The 19,953-nt window shown below is 47.3% G+C and overlaps 1 protein-coding gene across 1 annotated transcript; it reads right to left on the reverse strand.

Moving 5' to 3' along the window:
• Positions 1 to 682: 682 nt before the first annotated feature.
• On the reverse strand, positions 683 to 2,975 carry LOC117861633 (transmembrane 9 superfamily member 11). Its single transcript, XM_034745202.2, has one exon. The coding sequence runs from the start codon at positions 2,876 to 2,878 to the stop codon at positions 872 to 874; it is 2,007 nt and encodes a 668-aa protein (XP_034601093.1). The 5' UTR covers positions 2,879 to 2,975; the 3' UTR covers positions 683 to 871.
• Positions 2,976 to 19,953: the final 16,978 nt, after the last annotated feature.

Consider the following 19,953-nt stretch of genomic DNA (forward strand, 5'->3'; position numbering starts at 1 on the left):
TACCTGTTCCCTTTGTGTGTATGCTACATTTGCTGTTTGTACTTTTCATTCGGTAGGAATGTGTATTACCAAGTTTGGTAGGATTGTATATTCAGTAGGTTCGTATACATTCATGTGCTTATGAACTTGTGCAGCCGAATGTCTCCTTGTTTCTTCGTTCAAGTTGAATAGAAGCCACCTTTCTTGTGTGAAGAGGAACGATAACTCGTCTCCATTCTACGGAAAGGTTGAGTTGCACGATGGATCAAGCAAAGTTTGGACCACTTTGATGCCATAGCCTATAAGCCGTAGCTTGAGATCTTAAGCACGGCGAGGTCAAACCGATAGGCCATGGCCTTAAGCAAGATAACCAAAGTGGTGCATATAAGATCGTAAGCAAGAGAAAGTCACACAAACATTGCTAACTACGCTTGTCGATACCTCAATTATATTATACAATTTTATTATTTATGTGGAGTAAACAAGCGAAAGCCATACGTTAAACATTGCTAATTATGATTGCCAATATTTCGATTCTGTTATACGATTTTATGACCTATATTGATCGAACTTGTACCAACCTACCAGGATACCCATCTTTACGATATGGTTGTCCTACAATCTTGTGATCTAGCTACGGGACTTCTAACTTGATTTAGAATATGCGATTTTGACAACCATTAATCTTATTGATTTCAACAACTTGTAGCTAAAACTCATTTCATTGTTAATTGCGATAAAAAATATTACCGTACATGATCTAACCATACCCAAAAAAAATGATCACAACACTCTTATTTAAAAAACAAATCAAAGCACGACACATATACGGCCCTAAAGGGTCATCATCGGCACATGACTGCGCGCGGCAACTCAACTCGTACGACACGAATCAGTCCAGCTTGACGGTGGAGAAGAGGTAGTGGACGAAGCAGAAGGACGCGCCGAGCCCGACGGCGCCGGTGGCGAGCATGACGGCGAGCACCATCAGCAGTGAGTAGCCGACGTAGAGGGCGGCGGACACCGGCCCGGCGAGGCTGTGCAGGTCGAACACCAGGTAGTAGACGGCGTAGCCCAGGATGTAGAGCGCGACGGAGCCGGAGGCGAAGAAGGCGCGCCACCACCACCGCCAATCCTCCACGCACAGCCCCATGTACGTGAGCACCACCGACACCTCGGCGCACACCGTCACCAGCAGCGCCAGCACCACCAGCAGGAACCCGAACACGTAGTAGACACGGCCCAGCCACAGGCTCGACATGATGAAGAAGAGTTCGATGAACAGCGTCCCGAACGGCAGCGTCCCGGCCACCGCTACGAACACCCACGGCGAGCACTGCGCCGCCGGCACCTGCCGGGCGATCTTGTTGGTCTTGACGGGGAACTCGACGTGGCGGGCGCGGGACGCGACGAGGCCACCGGCAAGGGTGAGCGGCACGGACACGAAGAACCACAGGAGGAGGATGACGAGAAACAGCAGGAACGGCACGGCGCCGGTGCTGCCGTTGTACCAGAGCACGCAGTTGAGCACAGTGAACACGGCGAACCCGACGCCGGGGAAGGCGAAGGAGGCGCGCCACGCCACGGACTTCCACCCGGCGGCGTCGCCCCGCCGCACCGTCTTCCACACGGCCACGGCGGTGTACCCGGCGGCCACGCCCAGGACGAGGTAGAAGCAGAGCATGCCGGTGACCAGCGCGCCGCGGCACGCGGGGGACATGAACCCGAGCGCGGCGAAGACGATGGTGACCACGCCCATGCCCAGGATGCGCACGCCGTCGCCGACGAGCACGCAGAGGAGGACCGGGTGGCTGGGCTCCCGGAACACGTCGCCGGCCACGAGCTTCCACCCGGCCACCAGCTCGTCCGCCTGCGCCCCCGACTCGCCGCCCAGCTCCTCGTACTGCGCGAGGTCGCGCCGCACGGTTCGCAGCAGGATGACGAGCACGATGGCGGCCAGGAACGCGACCACAACGATGGAGTTGAGGATGGAGAACCAGTGCACCTTGGCTCCGCCCATCTCGAGGTACGCGTCCCAGCGCGACGGCCACTCGATGCCGCTCTCCACGAAGGCCACCTCGTAGGAGAAGACCAGCGGCCGGTTGCCCTGCACGCGCATGCCGACCACCGACGGGTCGCACCCGGCGGCGGCCTTCGACGCGATCTCGTCGTACATGCTCTTGTCCCTGACAGCCGCGGCGTCGTGGTCCACGCTGCACGGGACGACCTCGAACCCGACGACCGTGTAGCCACCGCCGCCGCCGTCCTTGCCGCCGTTGAGGCTGAGCAGCTCCGCCCCGTCGGCTGTCGCCATCAAGGTCTCCACCCTGGTGGTGCCGTTCTGCTTGTTCACCAGCACGGTGAGCTTGAGGTGGTTGTACACGTAGTACTCGCCGTCGTCGGCGCGCACGCCGACGGGGAAGCCGGTGGAGCGGAGGAGCGTGTCGGGCGCAATCGGGCTCTTCACGTAGCGCATGACGGGGAGCGTGTCGAGGAGGAGGTTGACCTGGTAGGTGTCGTCGATGCGGGACTTGATGAGCTCGGTGGCGCCGGGGGTCAGGGGGTCGGTGCGGCAGAGGAACAGCGGGGCGGTGTTGTTGAGCATGGAGAAGCGGTACGGCGACGTCTCGATGCGGTCGCCGAGGAGGAGCTCGCCGAGGCTCTCGGCGGCGTGGTGGACGCCGTCTTGTGGAGCGCAGAAGGGGAGGGAGTAGTAGGGGTAGGGGAGCTTCGACGACGGCGAGGTCAGGGAGTTCACCTTGGCGGCCAGGGTGTCGCCAGGGCGGTACCGCTGGGGGTAGCTTCCGGGGAGGTAGAATGCAGCGGCCGGGCAGTGCCCGGAATGGGTGAGAAGGATGAGCAGGAAGGCAGAGATGGTGGACGTGAAGAGAGAAGCCATGTCGCTATGGCCTTCCACTTCGAGGTGGGGGAAGCGATCGAGCTGCAACCTAGAAGAACTGTCCCGCTGAATGTGCTCGATCAGCAACCTGTTCTTATTGATGATGCGTGCTTTGATTATGAAGTAAGAACCAAGGAAAGTGAAGAAATTTAGTGCTGCTCTCAGTAGTCAACTGATACTCTCAGAGCCGAGTACACAAAACTGTTTTGGTTTGAATTTAATATTGGTGTGTGCATGGTTTAAAATTTTTGGGTAAAACTGATTTGGCTGCATTTCAGCATTTGTGAGAATTATGCATGCCGATATCTTCTACTGAGACTATCTATGTCCAAATCAGGAGCAATACAAGCAACATTTTTGGAGGATTCTTTTAGTGCAATGTTGCTGATATTTGGTGGAATGAGTCAAAATTATTTTCCTGGAGCAGAGGGCATGTAGTGTATATTATGATGAAGTAATAATAAAAATGGTAGTGGGCACAAATTAAATTTGCAAATCTTCGTGAAATGCAGCTGAAATTATTTTCTCTATGATGAATAAACAGAGTGAAATTAAAATAGGTCAAAGTTGATATTTTATTTTCGCTGAAGTGTGAGTAAAAGTATTTTTTGCTGAAATAAACCTACAAAAATGTAGCTTTGGAGTTTTGAGGTGTGAGTAAAACCAGTATGGTTGGTGGGGTGGGGAATATTGGGGAAGGCAAAATCATCAAATTTAAGGAAAAAATTAGCCGAAATTTTTATGGACTAGTTTAGGTTGTGACAGATAGGAAGTGCATTGCCGATATCTTTTGCATGAATTTGTTATACAATTTTAAGAAAAATAAAAGTAGGCGCAGATGTGTCTCGAAGCAAATCCAGTGGCTTTGAAAATGGGCTTACAAGTAACAAAGAATTAGGCAACCTACAAACAACGAAGAGTCAGGATGTCTATAGTCTGCGCTTGATTAAACATGTGTTGACAAAGCATCTACTCAGAAGTGACTTGGTTTAGCACAGGAAGTATGAGAAAGGCATGTCCCTCGAGTAAAAGAAAAGGTTATGACGTATGGACAATTACATGCTCTTTTCTTTTCCTTTTCTTTTTGAAAAATATGAATTATACGCACTCAACCACACTAATTTTGATTTTGAAAAATCACGGTCGGTGTGGATTAACCGTGAGGATGAGAACATCCGTCGACTGTAACATTAGCATTGGAATACTTATAAGCTTAAAATGCTTTATCAGTATTTCCCTGTCATATATATTTATATATTTTCTCGTTTGGGATGTAGTTTCATTTGTGTGGCCTTTGAAAGGTTAGCGATCAACGATCCGCTTAGCCCAATCATCGTATACTACATATTATCCATCTTTCATGTGTTTTAAGTTGAAAATCAATTAGAACCAGAAAAGTCAACTAACCTTCTAACTGTATCCACTATCCACTAATGAAAAAAAATGCTGCTAACTGTAACTTAGTAGAAGTGTAGAACTGAAGAAGAGTAAAGAATGAACAAAGATATATAGCACTGCCCACATAGCACCACCAGCATTCCGGAGTCTAGATATGCCTGTGCGCGTATGACTCAACATATCCCCGTGAGCAAGCAAACTTTATCAGCATAGATCAAGTTGCATTAGTGCAGTTCCGCCAATGTCTTCTTGCTTCGTAAGAATGATACTGAAAATTTTAGATTAGAGGGCGAACACTTTCGTGGATGGTATAGGCTACCCAAAGTTGCTGCGATGCGGACCCTCCCTCGATTTCTGCCGTGTGGCAACTCCAGTGATCCGACGATGCCTGCTCGAGTGCTCGCTCCTCTGCCTGGTAAAGGCTCTCAACTCGGCTCTCCAGCACAACGCGCAACTCGGCTCCTGTCAGCACTAAAGGAAACAGGGTTCCCTTATAAGGTGCTAAAAGAATTGGGGCCTATGGGGCCTACTAAAAGCCCCTGCCGATGAAGCCCAAGAGAAGACGGCGAGCCTTAAACGTGGAAGGCCCAAGATCAAGGTTCCCGTCGACCCGCACAGAACTTTCCCGGGAGGAAGCCTCCAGGAAGGAACCGGGAGTGGCGAACGGACGAAGGCCCGGGACCCCTCCCGAGAGGGTCCTGGGGGATCGCTTCGAGGCAAAGAAAGAGCGGTGTGCACGGCCCGCCGAGCACGACAAGCAAGACGACCAGACTGACAGTCGATTTTTTTTTTTTTATTTTAGCATTTTGCAAAAATATATAGTCAGATGAAAGTTGCAAAACCAGCCGGCGGTAAGCTCCGCCGGCCCAAGCGGTGGTTGGACCGCGGTAACGGCACACTCCTCCGTATCATACTTTTAAAAAATCATAACTAATTCATATCAACTCGGATAGAGATAAATTTTATATGAAAATTGTAGATCTCGACGAGATCTACAACTTTGTAGTTAAAACATTTTTCATTTTATGTCATATTGGTGCTCAAATAATCGACACAAGTTTTAAATCTAAATTTTTGGATCTGAAACTTGTGTCGATTATTTGAGTACCAATATGACATAAAATGAAAAATATTTTAACTACAAAGTTGTAGATCTCGTCGAGATCTACAATTTTAATATAAAGTTTATCTCCATCCGAGTTGATATGAATTAGTTATGATTTTTTGAAAGTATGGTATGGAGGGGTGTACCGTTACCGCCGGCTGGGCCGGCGGAAGCGCCTTACCGCCAGCCCAGCCGGCGACGGTAGACTAGTTTTGCAATTTTTTTATCCGACTATATATTTTTGCAAAATGCTAAAATAAAAAATAAAAAAAGTTCCTGACAGTCGCACCCTTCCTGTAAAAACATCATCGTTACGGGTGACGGGATTGAGGGCCTCGAGCGCCTGCAGCCTCTGCATCCCATTCAATAGGAGGGGGCACGCCGTACGTGCGTACGCGGTGGGCGCGTTCACACGATCTCTCGGTGCCTTTCCCCACGAAGCAGGCCCCACACTGCGGGTCTAGGAAAGATGGAGGGGTGACAAGACTCGACGCCGTCTTCCCCGGGAAGGCGGCGGGCTCGATTGAGGGCCTCGAGCGCCTGCGACCTCTCGCGTCCCATTTAACATGAGGGGGCGCGCCATATGCGGCGGGCACGTTCACACGACCTCCCGGTGCCTTTTCCCAGGAAGCAGACCCCACATTGCGGGTCTAGGAAAGACAAGGCCCTCCCAGGGAGGGGTGACAAGACTCGATGCCGTCTTCCCTGGGAAGGCGGTGGGCCCGTGTTACGAGAGCGCAGGGGGTGTTTGGCTAGGGGGCTAAAGTTTAGCCTTGTCACATTAAATGTTTAGATACTAATTAGGAGTATTAAACATAGTCTAATTATAAAACTAATTACACAGATAGAGTCTAATTCGTGAGATGAATCTATTAAACCTAATTAGTCCATAATTTGATAATGTAGTGCTACAGTAACCATTTGCTAATGATGGATTAATTAGGCCTCGCGAATTAGCTTAGTGGTTCTGCAATTAGTTTTATAATTAGTTCTTGTCCTCCTAATTAGTATATGAACATCTGATGTGATAGGACTAAACTTTAGCCTCTGGTATCCAAACACCTCCGTAGTAAAGGCTGGGAAGTTACATCTCTTGGGGTAAAATAGTAAGAAAAAGGATAACGTGCGGAGGATTTAGTCAAAACTTTGGACGCGTGCGAGCCAAGGCGAAGGGTGTCAGACCTAGGGGCCTACCAGCCAGGACATTGTAGCAAGGGGCACGACCATTGGGCCACCGCATTCACATGTAAAGGCGGTGGGAAGGATTGTTGGATAAGGCTCCCCCTCCGTCAAGCCATGGGCCTTGCCTATAAAAAACCCGTACCTGTACTGTACCAAGGAAGGACAAGCAATTCTAAACCACCACACACAGGACGTAGGGTATTACGCTCCTGAGCGGTCTGAACCTGTCTAAAAACCCTTGAGTGCCTAGGTCCAAAAGGTTCCCTTAGCATTTTCTTGAGCTTCACGTGCGAACTATCCCCAGGCCGGATCTCTAAAAGGAGGTCTCATCGGATCCCCACTCTCGGTGCATGACCACCATCAGCTCCCAGGCGCGATGAACACAACAACTTCTTCGGGGAGGTGAGTCAGGCATCGTTGACCTTCAGAACAGATAAAACATTACGCAAACACCTTATCAGAACTGCAACAATTTAGACGGAGGTGGCGACGCTCCCCAATCTAGGTGAAGGTGGCGACATCGGATGAGGGGGCACCAGCAGATGAGCTGCGACGGAGGACGTGGAGAGTGCCTACGGAGTTGGGGCAATGGACGACGGGGGGCACCGGTGGACAAGCTACGGCAATGGATGATGAGGATTGAGGTAAAGACGGAGATGGCGTCGACGCGGGCTTCCTAGGCTAAGAGGGACGCTCGACGCCTCCAAGGCTGCTCATCTGCACGCGGAGGCGAAGCCTGGGAGTCGAGTTGATGATGCGAGCACGCGCCATGAGCCAGGAAACCGCACATCATTGCGATTCATTAGATCACTAAAGTCACCACGCGGTAGAAATCGAGGGAGGGTCCGCACGGGAGCAACTTTGGGGACCGTTCCTACTGAATTTTTTTTTCTATAGAAGGGATCATCAAGCTCCACACCCGACGCACCCACAGGCACAAACACAGGGCTGTTTTGTTATTTAAATATTTTATCTAATATTATGGAATCTAGTAATTATAAAAATAATCTTAGGATTAACAAAATATTAGAAAATAATATACCATCACCGAATTAAATGGGGAAAATATATTTTATCAAACTGTTGGGATACGAGGTAGGCTACGCTAGCACAAATCAAAATTTTTCTACCGCGTAAACTAGGAAAACTACCATATATGGATCACGGATTACCACTCGACGCACTGGTGCGGAAGATGTAGAATCGCGTCGGGGCAGCGAAGTCGATCAGCGTAGTCAAACATGTAGTCAATCACGTCGACGTTGAGCAGCTCCTCAGCAGCTCATCCACATGCACCAAGATCGTCCTCATGGCGCGGCTCATCGGCGGCTCGTCGTGGCTCGTCGCCAGCTCGTCCAAGTGCTGCAGGTGCAACACCTCCAAGGTATCCACACGTGCAGGGAGAAAGCGTCACAAGCTGGACTGCTAGGTCCGCGAGTTGCAACAGGGCGAGGGCGTGGGAGGCGCGACAGATGTGTTTCGGCCAAAGGGATGAAACCCTAGGGCGCCCCACCCCTTTATTTATAGAGGTTCCTGACGGGCCTCTGGCTTCGAGGCCCATTAGTACTTCTAAACCTGATCCAACGCAGATCATATTCGAATTGGGCTTCCAGCCCCTTAAGTGTGTGACCCTATGAGTTCCAATACGTATAGACATGGCTCGAGTACTCCTACTAGGCCCAATAGTCAGTAGCGGCCTCTAGCAAGACATGCCAACTCCTATACGCACACGAAGATCATATCAGACGAACCATCACAACATTACATACATGCTATTTGTAGGGATACGAGGAAGGCTACACTAGCGCAAATCAAAATTTTCTACCGTGTAAACTAGGAAAACTATCGTATATGGATCACGGGATTACCACTCGATGCACTGGTGCGAAAGATGTAGAATCGCGTCGGGGCAGCAAAGTCGATCAGCGTAGTCGAACATGTAGTCAATCACGTCGACGTCCAGCAACTCCTCAGTAGCTCGTCCACGTGCAGCAAGATCGTCCTCGTGCTGCGGCTCGTCGTGGCTCGTCAGCGGCTCGTCCAAGTGCTGCTGGCGCAACACCTCCAAGGTATCCACACGTGTAGGGAGGAAGCGTCGCAAGCCGGACTGCTAGGTCCGTGAGTTGCAACAGGGCGAGGGCGTGGGAGGCGCGGCAGATGTGTTTCGGCTAAAAGGATGAAAACCCTAGGGCGCCCCACCCCTCTATTTATAGAGGTTCCTAACGGGCCTCTGGGTCCGAGGCCCATTAGTACTTCTAAACCTAGTACAACTTGGATCATATCCGAATTGGGCTTCCAGCCTCTTAAGTGTTTGACCTTATGGGTTCGGATACGTATAGACATGGCCCAAGTACTCCTACTCAGCCCAATAGTTGGTAGCGGCCTCTAGCAAGACGTGCCAACTCCTATACGCACACGAAGATCATATCAGACGAACCGTCACAACATCACGTACATGCTATTCCCTTTGCCTCACGATATTTGGTCTAGCTTCAAACCGACCGCTCTTTCTCAATCATGTGATTCGGAATCCCTTTGTAGGTTAACTCTTAACCGTACGTAGCATGGCCATGCATTTCCGGATCCGATCACTCGAGGGGCCCAAAGATATCACTCTCAATCAGAGAGGGGCAAATCCCATCTTGACTGACCATGTCTCACAGCATGCTTCTTCGCAAACCTGAAAGCTACCTTTTTAACTACCCTGTTACGGCGTAGCGTTTGATAGCCCCTAAGTAAGTCGATCGACATCTTGAGTACATGCGACAATCTCAGGTCTAAGGATAAAGCGTACATGTTGTGTAGAGAGAGAACTACTTCTCGAGTTGGGTCAGTCCTAGCACATGTCTCTACATATGCCTACATTATTAGTTTGACATCTCCATGTCCATGACTTGTGAAACATAGTCATCAACTAATACATGTGCTAGTCTAATATTCATGTGTGTCCTCACATGAACTCTGACTAGGGATAACTTTAGAAAAACCATACAAGTAAAGAGTTTCACATACAATTCACATAATTGCAAATCAATTCAAGTAGCCTTTAATGGATATTCAAGGAACACAAGATAAATCATGGACACAAATGCAATATCATCATCTCTATGATTGCCTCTAGGGCATACCTCCAACAGTCTCCCACTTGCACTAGAGTCAATCTAGAAGGTATCTAATACCCATAGCTCTTACATGCGCATCATGCTTAGCCTGCGGGAGTGGTTTTGTCAACGGATCAGAAATGTTCAGATCCGTGTGTATTTTGCATATCTTGATCTCACCCCGGTTAACGAAGTCTCGAATGAGATGAAATCGCCACATTACGTGTTTGTTCTTCTGGTGATTCCTTGGCTCCTTTGCTTGCACAATTACCCCATTGTTATCACAGTAGAGATTCAATGGGCTGGACGCATTCAGGAACACACCAAGCTCAATAAGGAAATTCCTTATCCAAACACCCTCCTTCGCGGCTTCCGAAGCCGCCATGTACTCAGCTTCTGTCGTAGAATCGGCTACCGTCTCCTGCTTGGAACTCTTCCAATTAACAGCACCATCGTTTAGCGTGAACACAAATCCTGATTGTGACTTTGAATCATCTCTGTCGGTTTGGAAACTAGCATCGGTGTAACCTGTTACAACGAGCTCCTCCTCACCTCCATAGACGAGGAACATATCTTTAGTCCTTTTTAAGTACTTAAGAATATTTTTCACTGCTGTCCAGTGACTCTCACCTGGATCAGACTAGTGTCTGCTTGTCATACTTAGCGCATATGAAATATCTGAGCGAGTACTTATCATTGCATATATGATAGATCCAATAGCCGAGGCATATGGCACTCTACTCATGCGATCCCGCTCATCAGCAGTCGAAGGACACTGAGTCTTGCTGAGATATATGCCATATGACATGGGCAAGAACTCTTTCTTCGCCTCTTCCATGCTGAACCGCTTCAACACTTTGTCAATGTAAGTATCTTGGCTTAATCCTATAAGCCTTCTCGATCTATCTCTATAGATCTTAATGCCCAGAATATATGCCGCTTCCCCTAAGTCCTTCATCGAAAAACTATTTTTCAGTAAAGTCTTTATGGACTCAAGCATAGGAATGTTATTTCCAATCAGCAATATGTCATCCACATATAAGATTAGAAATACTATAGAGCTCCAACTAACCTTCTTGAAAACACAAGACTCTTCTTCGTTCTTGGTGAAGTCAAACCCTTTGACCACTTCAGCAAAACGAATGTTCCAACTCCTATATGCTTGCTTCAATCCATAAATGGATCTCTGAAGCTCGCATACTTTTCCAGCATTTTTCGGATCGACAAAACCCTCGGGCTATATCATATACATGTCCTCAGCTAGGTTTCCATTCAGGAAAGCTGTCTTGACATCCATCTGCCATATCTCATAATCGAGATATGCAGCTGTAGCTAGAATAATCTGAATGGACTTAAGCATCACTACGGGCGAGAAGGTCTCGTCGTAGTCAACTTATTGAACTTGTCGAAAACCTTTTGCGACAAGTCGTGCTTTATAGATGTGAACATTTCTATCCATGTCCTTTTTCTTCTTATAGATCCATTTGCACTCTATGGCTTTAACACCATCAGGCGGGTCAACCAAGTTCCAAACTTGATTGTCTCCCATGGACTCTATTTCAGATTGCATGGCACTCTGCCATTTTTCGGAGTCTGGGTCCATCATTGCTTCTGCATATGTTGCAGGCTCATCATTGTCCAACAATAATATTTCCCGCATTTCGCAGAGCCTTGCCGACCTTCGTGGTTGTGGCGGTGCTTCTCTTGCCATGGGTATCTCAACTTGTTCTGCTACGTTAGCATCACTCATTGATTCTTACCCGATCGGCTCATCTTGAACTTCTTCAAGATGCATTGTCTTTCCACTCTTTTTCTCCTTTGAGAAACTCTTTCTCTAGGAAAACTCCGTTCCGAGCGACAAACACTTTGCCCTCTGACCGGTTGTAGAAATAATATCCCAAAGTTTCCTTTGGATATCCCACGAAAATGCACTTATCCGACTCGGGTGTGATCTTGTCCGACTGAAGTCGCTTGACAAACACTTCATATCCCCAAATCTTTAGAAAAGACAAACTAGGAACCTTTCCAGTCCACATCTCATATGGTGTCTTAACTACGGATTTAGATGGTACCCTATTGAGTGTGAAAGCTGCTGTTTCTAGAGCGTATCCCCAAAATGACAACGGTAGGTCCGACTAGCTCATCATTGATCGAACCATGTCTAACAAAGTTCGATTACGTCGCTCAGATACACCGTTTCTCTGAGGTGTTCCAGGCGGCGTAAGTTGTGGAACAATTCCACAACTCTTTAGATGATTGCTAAACTCGTGGCTCAATACTCGCCTCCACGATCAGATCGTAAGGCCTTAATTTTCTTGCCACGCTGATTTTCAACTTCATTCTGAAATTCCTTGAACTTTTCAAGGGTTTCAGACTTGTGCCTCATCAAGTAGACATAGCCATATCTACTAAAATCATCAGTAAAAGTTATGAAGTATTGGAATCCTGCTCTAGCCGTCGTGCTCATTGGTCCGCATACATCACTATGTACGAGTTCCAACAAGTCTACTGCTCTCTCAGGAAATCCTGTGAAAGGCCTCTTGGTCATCTTGCCTAGCAAGCAAGCCTCACATGTCTCGTATGATTCAAAATCAAACGAAGTTAAAAGTCCATCAGAATGGAGCTTCTTCATGCGCTTTTCACTTATATGACCCAAACGACAAGGCCACAAGTAGGTAGGACTCAAATCATTAGGCCGAGGCCTTTTAGCACTTACGTTACAGATAGGTGAACCATCAAGATTTAAAACAAATAATCCATTCACAATGGGTGCAAAAGCCATAAACATATCATTTTTAGAGATCACACAACCATTGTTTTCACTCGCAAATGAATAATCATCCTTCATCAAGCATGAAGGAGACAAAATGTTTCGACTTAAACTAGGAATGAAATAACAATTATTCAACTCCATAATAAATCCTGACGGGAGGTGGAGTTGCATCGTCCCGACGGTCAACGCAGCAACTCTTGCATTATTGCCCACGCGGAAATCAACTTCTCCTCTTTCCACGCTTCTACTTCTTATCATTCCCTGCATCGAATTGCAAATATGAGCAACTGATCCGGTATCAAATACCCAAGAATTAATAATTGTATCAGCGAGAAAAATGTTGTCTATAACATTAACAACAAGCGTACCTGAGGTAGAAGTACTCTTACTTCCGCCATTCTTCAACGAAGCTAGGTACTGCTTGCAGTTTCTGTTCCAGTGACCAGGTTCGTGACAATAAAAGCACTCTTTATCTGGAGCAGGTCCAGCTTTAGCCTTGGGCGCTGGGTTTGGCTTGGACACTCCAGCCTTACCCTTCTTCTTCCAAGAATTGCCCTTTTTCTTGAAGGTAGGCTTGTTCTGTACAGCCATCACATGGCTGGTACTAGCGCTTTTCTTAATGTCTACCTCTGCTGTCTTGAGCATACCACATAGTTCATTCAGACTCTTCTCCGTCCCATGCATATGGTAGTTCGAGATGAAGTTCCCATAGCTAGGCGGAAGAGATGAAAGAATGAAGTCAGTGGCCAACTCTTTGCCCATTGGGAAGCCCAGCTTCTCCAATCGCTGAGTGTAACCAACTATCTTGATTACATATGGTCCTACTGTTGCGCCTTCTGCTAGCTTGCACTCCAGAAAGGCTTTGGACACATTGAACCTTTCAGACCTAGCCTGTGTCTGGAACATGTCCTTGAGCGCCACGATCATATCGTGTGCCTCATGATTTGTTTCGAACTGCATCTGCAGCTCGAGTTCCATGCAAGCAAGCATAAGGCAGCTTACCTCAAGATTAGCATCAAATGCCTTCTTGTAAGAAGCCTTAACGGCAGTAGATGCATCATCAGCAGGTATTGGTGGTAGTGGGGTGTCTAGAACATCTTCCTTTTTATCGGCCCTGAGAACAATTCTCAGGTTACGGATCCAATCCGAGTAGTTTGTTCCATTCAACTTGTCCTTCTCAAGGACCGAACGCAAAGCAAACAGTGTGGTGTTGCTAGGTGCCCTTCAATCTACAACAAAAGTAATGCAAAATACACTAAGACAAACGTATCCATGATAGAGCAAATCACATTAAACTATTTTAACAGAATCTACTCCCACTAAAATCAATATCCCTCTATTGATACTTAGTGATTCAGGATCCACAACTAACAAGTCTACTAGTGAGCTTTAGCATCACCGCTAGCAAACAAGGTAGATCGGTAAGCAACTTTTGCTAATCATATCACATATGACTCCTGTTGTTGGGTGACATCTCCATGCCTCGGCGCCCAACCTTTGATAGAGTCGGAGTGCCCGATCTTTCGGTGAGTGGAGATAAATTCGACTTGGTGGAAGTAGACCCTCACGATCCGACTACGACGAGCGAACCCGAAGCGCCAATGCAATTGCTGAACCAACTCCCGATGGTTACCAACCTCGCCGGTGCGAGATCAGCCTGATCACGAAGATCGATTCCTGTCCGCAATCGAAGAACGAACAAGAAAAAGAGGCGAGCAATCTAAATATCACTCGAAGATGGAGTTCTGAATCACACAAGAACAGCGCGTATTTGCGCGTGTTCAAGAGTAGCTAAAGCTAGATGTAAAACAAAACTCAAGTCGTAAATAAAAAAGGACTCCGACTAAATAAAGGGGGCGCAGCCCCTAGAGTCCGGAGGAATCACGCGCGCCCAACCCTAGGCGCCCCACCTGGGCTGCCCTGTTGGGTTATCTTTTTATTCCGATGGGCCTTCGTTCCTTAACACCATGATGAAGTTTAATTCTCTCGCACGGGCCCGAGTGATTGGCCCAACTGGATGATCAACTGTAGGCGCCTGAGGTGGAGGAGCAACTGGAGGCGCCTGAGGTGCTGCTGGTGTAGATGTACTCGTGGTGTCCTCATCAACCTTTATGCCCCAAGGTCCTTAACCGTTAAGTTAACCTTGTTAAGCAAACCAACCCTTATACGTGTAAGTGTCCGACACAAACCCGTCTAGTCAAGGAAAACTAGTGACACCCTAATTTTATAGACCCACCACTAATTGTACAAGACATGGGATGGTGCAAGTTTTAGTTGGGAGGGCATACTAACTTAAACTTTGTGAGGGATCGTTCTACTTCTAACATCACAGCATGCAGAAAGTAAAACATAAATAGAATAGCATTCACACAGTTGTGACACAGTATGGCCTGTTTTCTTATGGTGATCTCCATCTCCATAGAACCTGTTCACCATGGTGATCTCCATGTTCCATGTGCGCCATCCTCCTGGTGATGAGTCTTCCAAGAACTAGAACATGCTATTACGCCTAATAGCTAGTAAAGAAGCTAGTAATGAAGATTACATAGTTGCTTGGATCATCACAGATTGGTACGTAGACCATTAAATACATTAAGGTGACAACACATATGGCTCCTGCCGTGTTGCCGTACGCGCGACACGCAGGTCACGAATGAGTTACACACATGCATCACATACACAAAGAGGCCATACTGATCACAAGATATATACATACATCCTGTAAAACAGAGTTAAGCGTCCTAACGTTCCAAACTTCGGATGCCCGAAACTCCATCTTCCAAGCCGAATTTGGGAAATCTAATTTTGCCGAAAACGGCAAAGCCACTGAATTTCATGTGTAACTTTTTCTGTAGATCAATTTTCATATAAAATTCTCCCCAATCCGAGATCGTACCGAAAAGTTAAGGCTAATTTACCGAAGCATACGCACACGGCAAAAATCCCGACCCCGGTAGTAGATCCCATCTACTATTGCACATCTCATGCGCCTGGCGTATGAACCTGGATTTCGATTCGACCAATCACATTGATCTTCGCTCACTGCAACTCGAATTACGTGTATCACTTAACTCCGATGGTGGAAACCGACCGGTAGGAGTATGTCGTTACACTACCATTTCAGCAAGAACACGAAACTAGGACATAGATCAAACTGAAAACTCGCATATCTCCATATGCACACATCCCGAATCCAAAACAAAGCAGCTACGGCTCTGATACCACTGTTGGGATACGAGGTAGGCTACACTAGCACAAAACAATATTTTCTACCGCGTAAACCAGGAAAACTGCCGTATAAGGATCACGGGATTACCACTCGACACACTACTGGTGTGGAAGATGTACATTCACGTCGATGCAGCGAAGTGGATCAGCGTAGTCGTACGTAGTCGATCACATCGACGTCCAGCAGCTCCTCAGCAGCTCGTCCACGTGCAGCAAGATCCTCCTCGTGCCGCGGCTCGTCGTCGGCTCGTCAGCGGCTCGTCGGCAGCTCTGCCAAGTGCTGCAGGCGCAACACCTCCAAGGTATCCACACGTGCAGGGAGGAAGCGTCGCAAGCCGGACTGCTAGATCTGCGAGTTGCAACAGGCGAGGGCGTGGGAGGCGCGGCAGATGTGTTTCGCCAAAAGGTGTAAACCCTAGGGCGCCCCCACCCCTCTATTTATAGAGGTTCCTAACGGGCCTCTGGGTCCGAGGCCCATTAGTACTTCTAAACCTAATTCAACTCGGATCACATCCGAATTGGGCTTCCAGTCCCTCAAGTGTGTGACCCTATGGGTTCGGATACGTATAGACATGGCTACCTTTATAACTACCCTGTTACGACGTAGCGTTTGATAGCCCCTAAGTAGGTCGATCCACATCTGTAATACATGCAACAATCTCAGGTCTAAGGACAAAGCGTATATGTTGTTTAAAGAGAGAACTACTTCTCGTGTTGGGTCAGTCCTAGCACATGTCTCCACATGTGCCCACATTATTAGTTCAACATCTCCATGTCTATGACTTGTGAAACATAGTCATCAACTAATACATGTGCTAGTCTAATATTCATGTGTGTCCTCACATGAACTCCGACTAGGGACAACTTTAGAATAACCATACAAGTAAATAGTTTCACACACAATTCACATAATTGCAAATCAATTCAAGTAGCCTTTAATGTATATTCAAGGAACACAATATAAATTATGGATACAAATGGAATATCATCATCTCTATGATTGCCTCTAGGGTATACCTCCAACATTCAGGTACTTCGGTGTCTACGATATAGCATAAGCATGGGTTAGTGATGCAACTTTTTGAATACAAGACTATACAACTTTCCTTCATGATAAAGTTGCAAGCCAACAAGTGACTTCACAATTTATCACGATAAAGTTGCAAGCCAACACACAAAAACCCGAAAAGATTAACCCATCATTTTTATTTTCTTTACTAACCTTGCCCTAGGCCTTTTCTTTTATTTTTAGAAAACATTATAATTATTTTCTAGTCTCAAAACCTAATTTCCTATGAGTTAATAATAATTTGTGATTATGAAAACATTATTCCATATTTTATGCATTTAATAAAGGTTAAGTATTTATTTAAATACCTTAATGAAAAGGCATTAAACAAATACCTAAATTTTATTATTTTTCCTAGGGTATAAAAATTTTAATGCATAAAGGAAAATAAAACAATCCTAACAAAATTGGTTTCACTAATTTTGGACACTCCTAAAAATTTCTATGATTTAAATGGTGATATACGAATTTAAACTATTATTCTAATAAAAGAAAATCTAAATTTTTCCCCAAAACCCCCGGCCTAACTTTTCTTACTCACCCCTCCCTACCCCCTCTCACTTGCGCTGGGCCCGCGGCTCGGGTCCACCTTCTTCTCCTATTTCCTCTACCCGCCGGCCACTTTCCTTTCTGTTGTGCCCACTGGGCCGATTTCTTTCCCTCTCCTCCTTTCTTTTTCTTGTTTTGGCCCAACGACCCAACTCCTTTTTCTTTCTTTCTCGCAGCATCCGGCCTGCCAAACCGGGCCATCGGCCTGCTGGACCCCCGGCCCATTACACTCCCACGGCGCCCCGGCTGGCCTTCCTTTTCCCCCTCCCTTCTCCTTCTGACAGGCGGGCCCCCGGCGCCAGCACCGTCTTCCTCCTCGCGCCAAAACCGAGCGCGACAGGGGGCGGCGCGGCTCGCCGGCCGGCGCCCCACTGGCGACGGGGCTGGGCTGGGGAAGCATCCCCATGCCATAGCGCACTCGTGCGCGGCGGCAGCTCCCCGGGAGGTGGCCGGAGCTCCCCTCTCCATGGCGGCGGGCGGCGGGCCGTGACCAAGCATGACGAAGGCATAACTCACCTTTTTGACTACCTCTACAGCTTCCTAGTACCCCAGGCGCTTACCTACGGCTTACCACAAAGAAGGAAGACAACGGCAAGGTGATGCTCACCGTGAGCAGGAGCTCTTGTGGCGGCGGACGAAAACGGCGGCGGTTACGGACTCGCCGGCGGAGATGCTGAACAACAAGCTGACAGGGCTGTTGATAGGGTGTGAGTGGAGGTGTGACGAGAGGAATCGACGGGGAAGGTGTTGTGGCGGTAGAATTTTGGTCGGCGGCGGCGGCCTGACAGAGAGCTATGGGCGGCGGTGAAAAGCAAGGCAGTAAGAAGCGGCGGCGGAAGCAGTAGTTATTCGAAGGACTTACCGCGCACATGGGTGACACCGTGGCCTAGTGCTAGGCTTGCGTGGTGAAGAGGTGGCCTTAGGCGTTGAGCTAGCGGACGATCGAAGGCGCCGGCGGTGACACGGCTCTGCTTCTGTCGCCCCCCCCCCCCCCCCCCTTGCTTCTCTGTCACTCGAGGTTTAGAGCCTTTCCATGGCCGATTTTGAATCCGACGGTCCCAAGGTCCCTTAAGCAAACTTGGAGATAAACTTGAACCCTTCAATTTTTATTTTGGCTCTTACTCGGGATAATCATCCAAATGTTGTGAATTTTGAATTCCTTTCTCAGTTCAACTGAAATGCCCTGAAATTTGGATTCAGTTTGATAGTCACTATGTATGGCCATTTACCCTACTTTTGATTCATTTTTAGTAGCCCAATCCACTCTTCTTAGTCCAACTACTAACCATTCACGCTCTACAACCATCAGGGATTCCATTTTGCTCATAAACACCTATACTCCTTGCACCACATTCTTCTGAATTTTGCTCCAAACATAGGCACTTGCTGCGGTTTCAGACTTAGAGAAACAAACAGTTTCAGCAGCTAGGTCAACGTGGCAAAGTGCTGACTTTGGGCCTTAATTTGAATTTGGTCCCTTTATTGTTCTTGAACAACAACACCCTAATATACTTGTCCAAAGTTCATACTTCATTGCTGTATAGTTACTTTGGTCCACTTATTTGGAAAATTTGGCAGAAATTAATTTCCAAAATGGATACTTGCACTGTTTTTCTGAAAGTCCATTTTCGGACAGTGAACAGTACACTCTTGATTTGAATTTTTCCATTGCCTTTCTTGAGATGTTTAGGACTAGGTTTAGTCACCAATCTTGATCCCCAAAGTTCTAAACACTCTCAAGCTTCCATTTCATATTTTTGAACAATTTTTCTGAATTTAGAATTCAAAATTCAAATTTTGGTCAAATTTGACTTGAATTTGACTTTTAGTCAATTTCTTCTCTCTTTCTCCATAATTCACTTTTAATTTTTCTTAATCACCTTTGATGATTGAAACACCAGGTGTTACAGTACACCATCTATTAGTCCCATATTGCTAATAGATGAGGGTGTTGGGGTTTTTCCTCCCTATATAAATGGACCACCTCCCTCATGGAAAAGACGCAATATAGACTACTATACGGGAAGCCCCCAGGTTAGGGTATCCCTAAGGTGGTCTGTACTAGTTAGGTTTTTGCCTCTTCTCGCTGTTGCGCCGCTACCATAATCTACTCCATCCCAAGTGTCGGCGTGCACCGACGAACGGGAGAGCAGGTCTCCGGAAAGTCTCGCTCTTGTGATCCTGCACCGAGAGAGGGCGAATAAGGTTTCCGGGAAGCGTTCAGCGCGACTGCTCAAGGTCTTCACCACGACTCGTCTTCCGTCCAAGTCCGGAGTTGCGACGGCTCGTCGTCTTCAGCGTCGTCTACTGCGCTCCATCCGCAACACCGTGGTCATTCCGTCGGCACCGCTTCCCATCACGGCTGCACCCGCAAAGTACGTACGCCGTGATCTGATTTGTTACTTCAGCATGTTTTATGAGAACATGATGTTGTGCTTGTTGTTGCCTAGTATGTTAGAGATTTGTATGCTAGATTTTATTCTTGCTATAAGAAATATAGTTCGGAATTTAATCATACAATTGCCTAATTTTCCAACAATCCAAAAACCTTATTATAGGCAATCTGTTAATTCTAGTATAGCTAGTTTTGCTGAGTCACTGAGGCCGGAAAAATTTATCGGTATGAACTTTAAGAAATGGAAATCAAAGGTTTGCCTATGGTTTAATGCC

The sequence above is a fragment of the Setaria viridis genome, chromosome 6 (genome assembly GCF_005286985.2).
Source record: "Setaria viridis chromosome 6, Setaria_viridis_v4.0, whole genome shotgun sequence".
NCBI lineage: Eukaryota > Viridiplantae > Streptophyta > Magnoliopsida > Poales > Poaceae > Setaria > Setaria viridis.

Bases quoted from the DNA above. Each gene is read 5' to 3' on its own strand.
- LOC117861633 (XM_034745202.2), bottom strand. From the start codon at position 2,878: ATGGCTTCTCTCTTCACGTCCACCATCTCTGCCTTCCTGCTCATCCTT.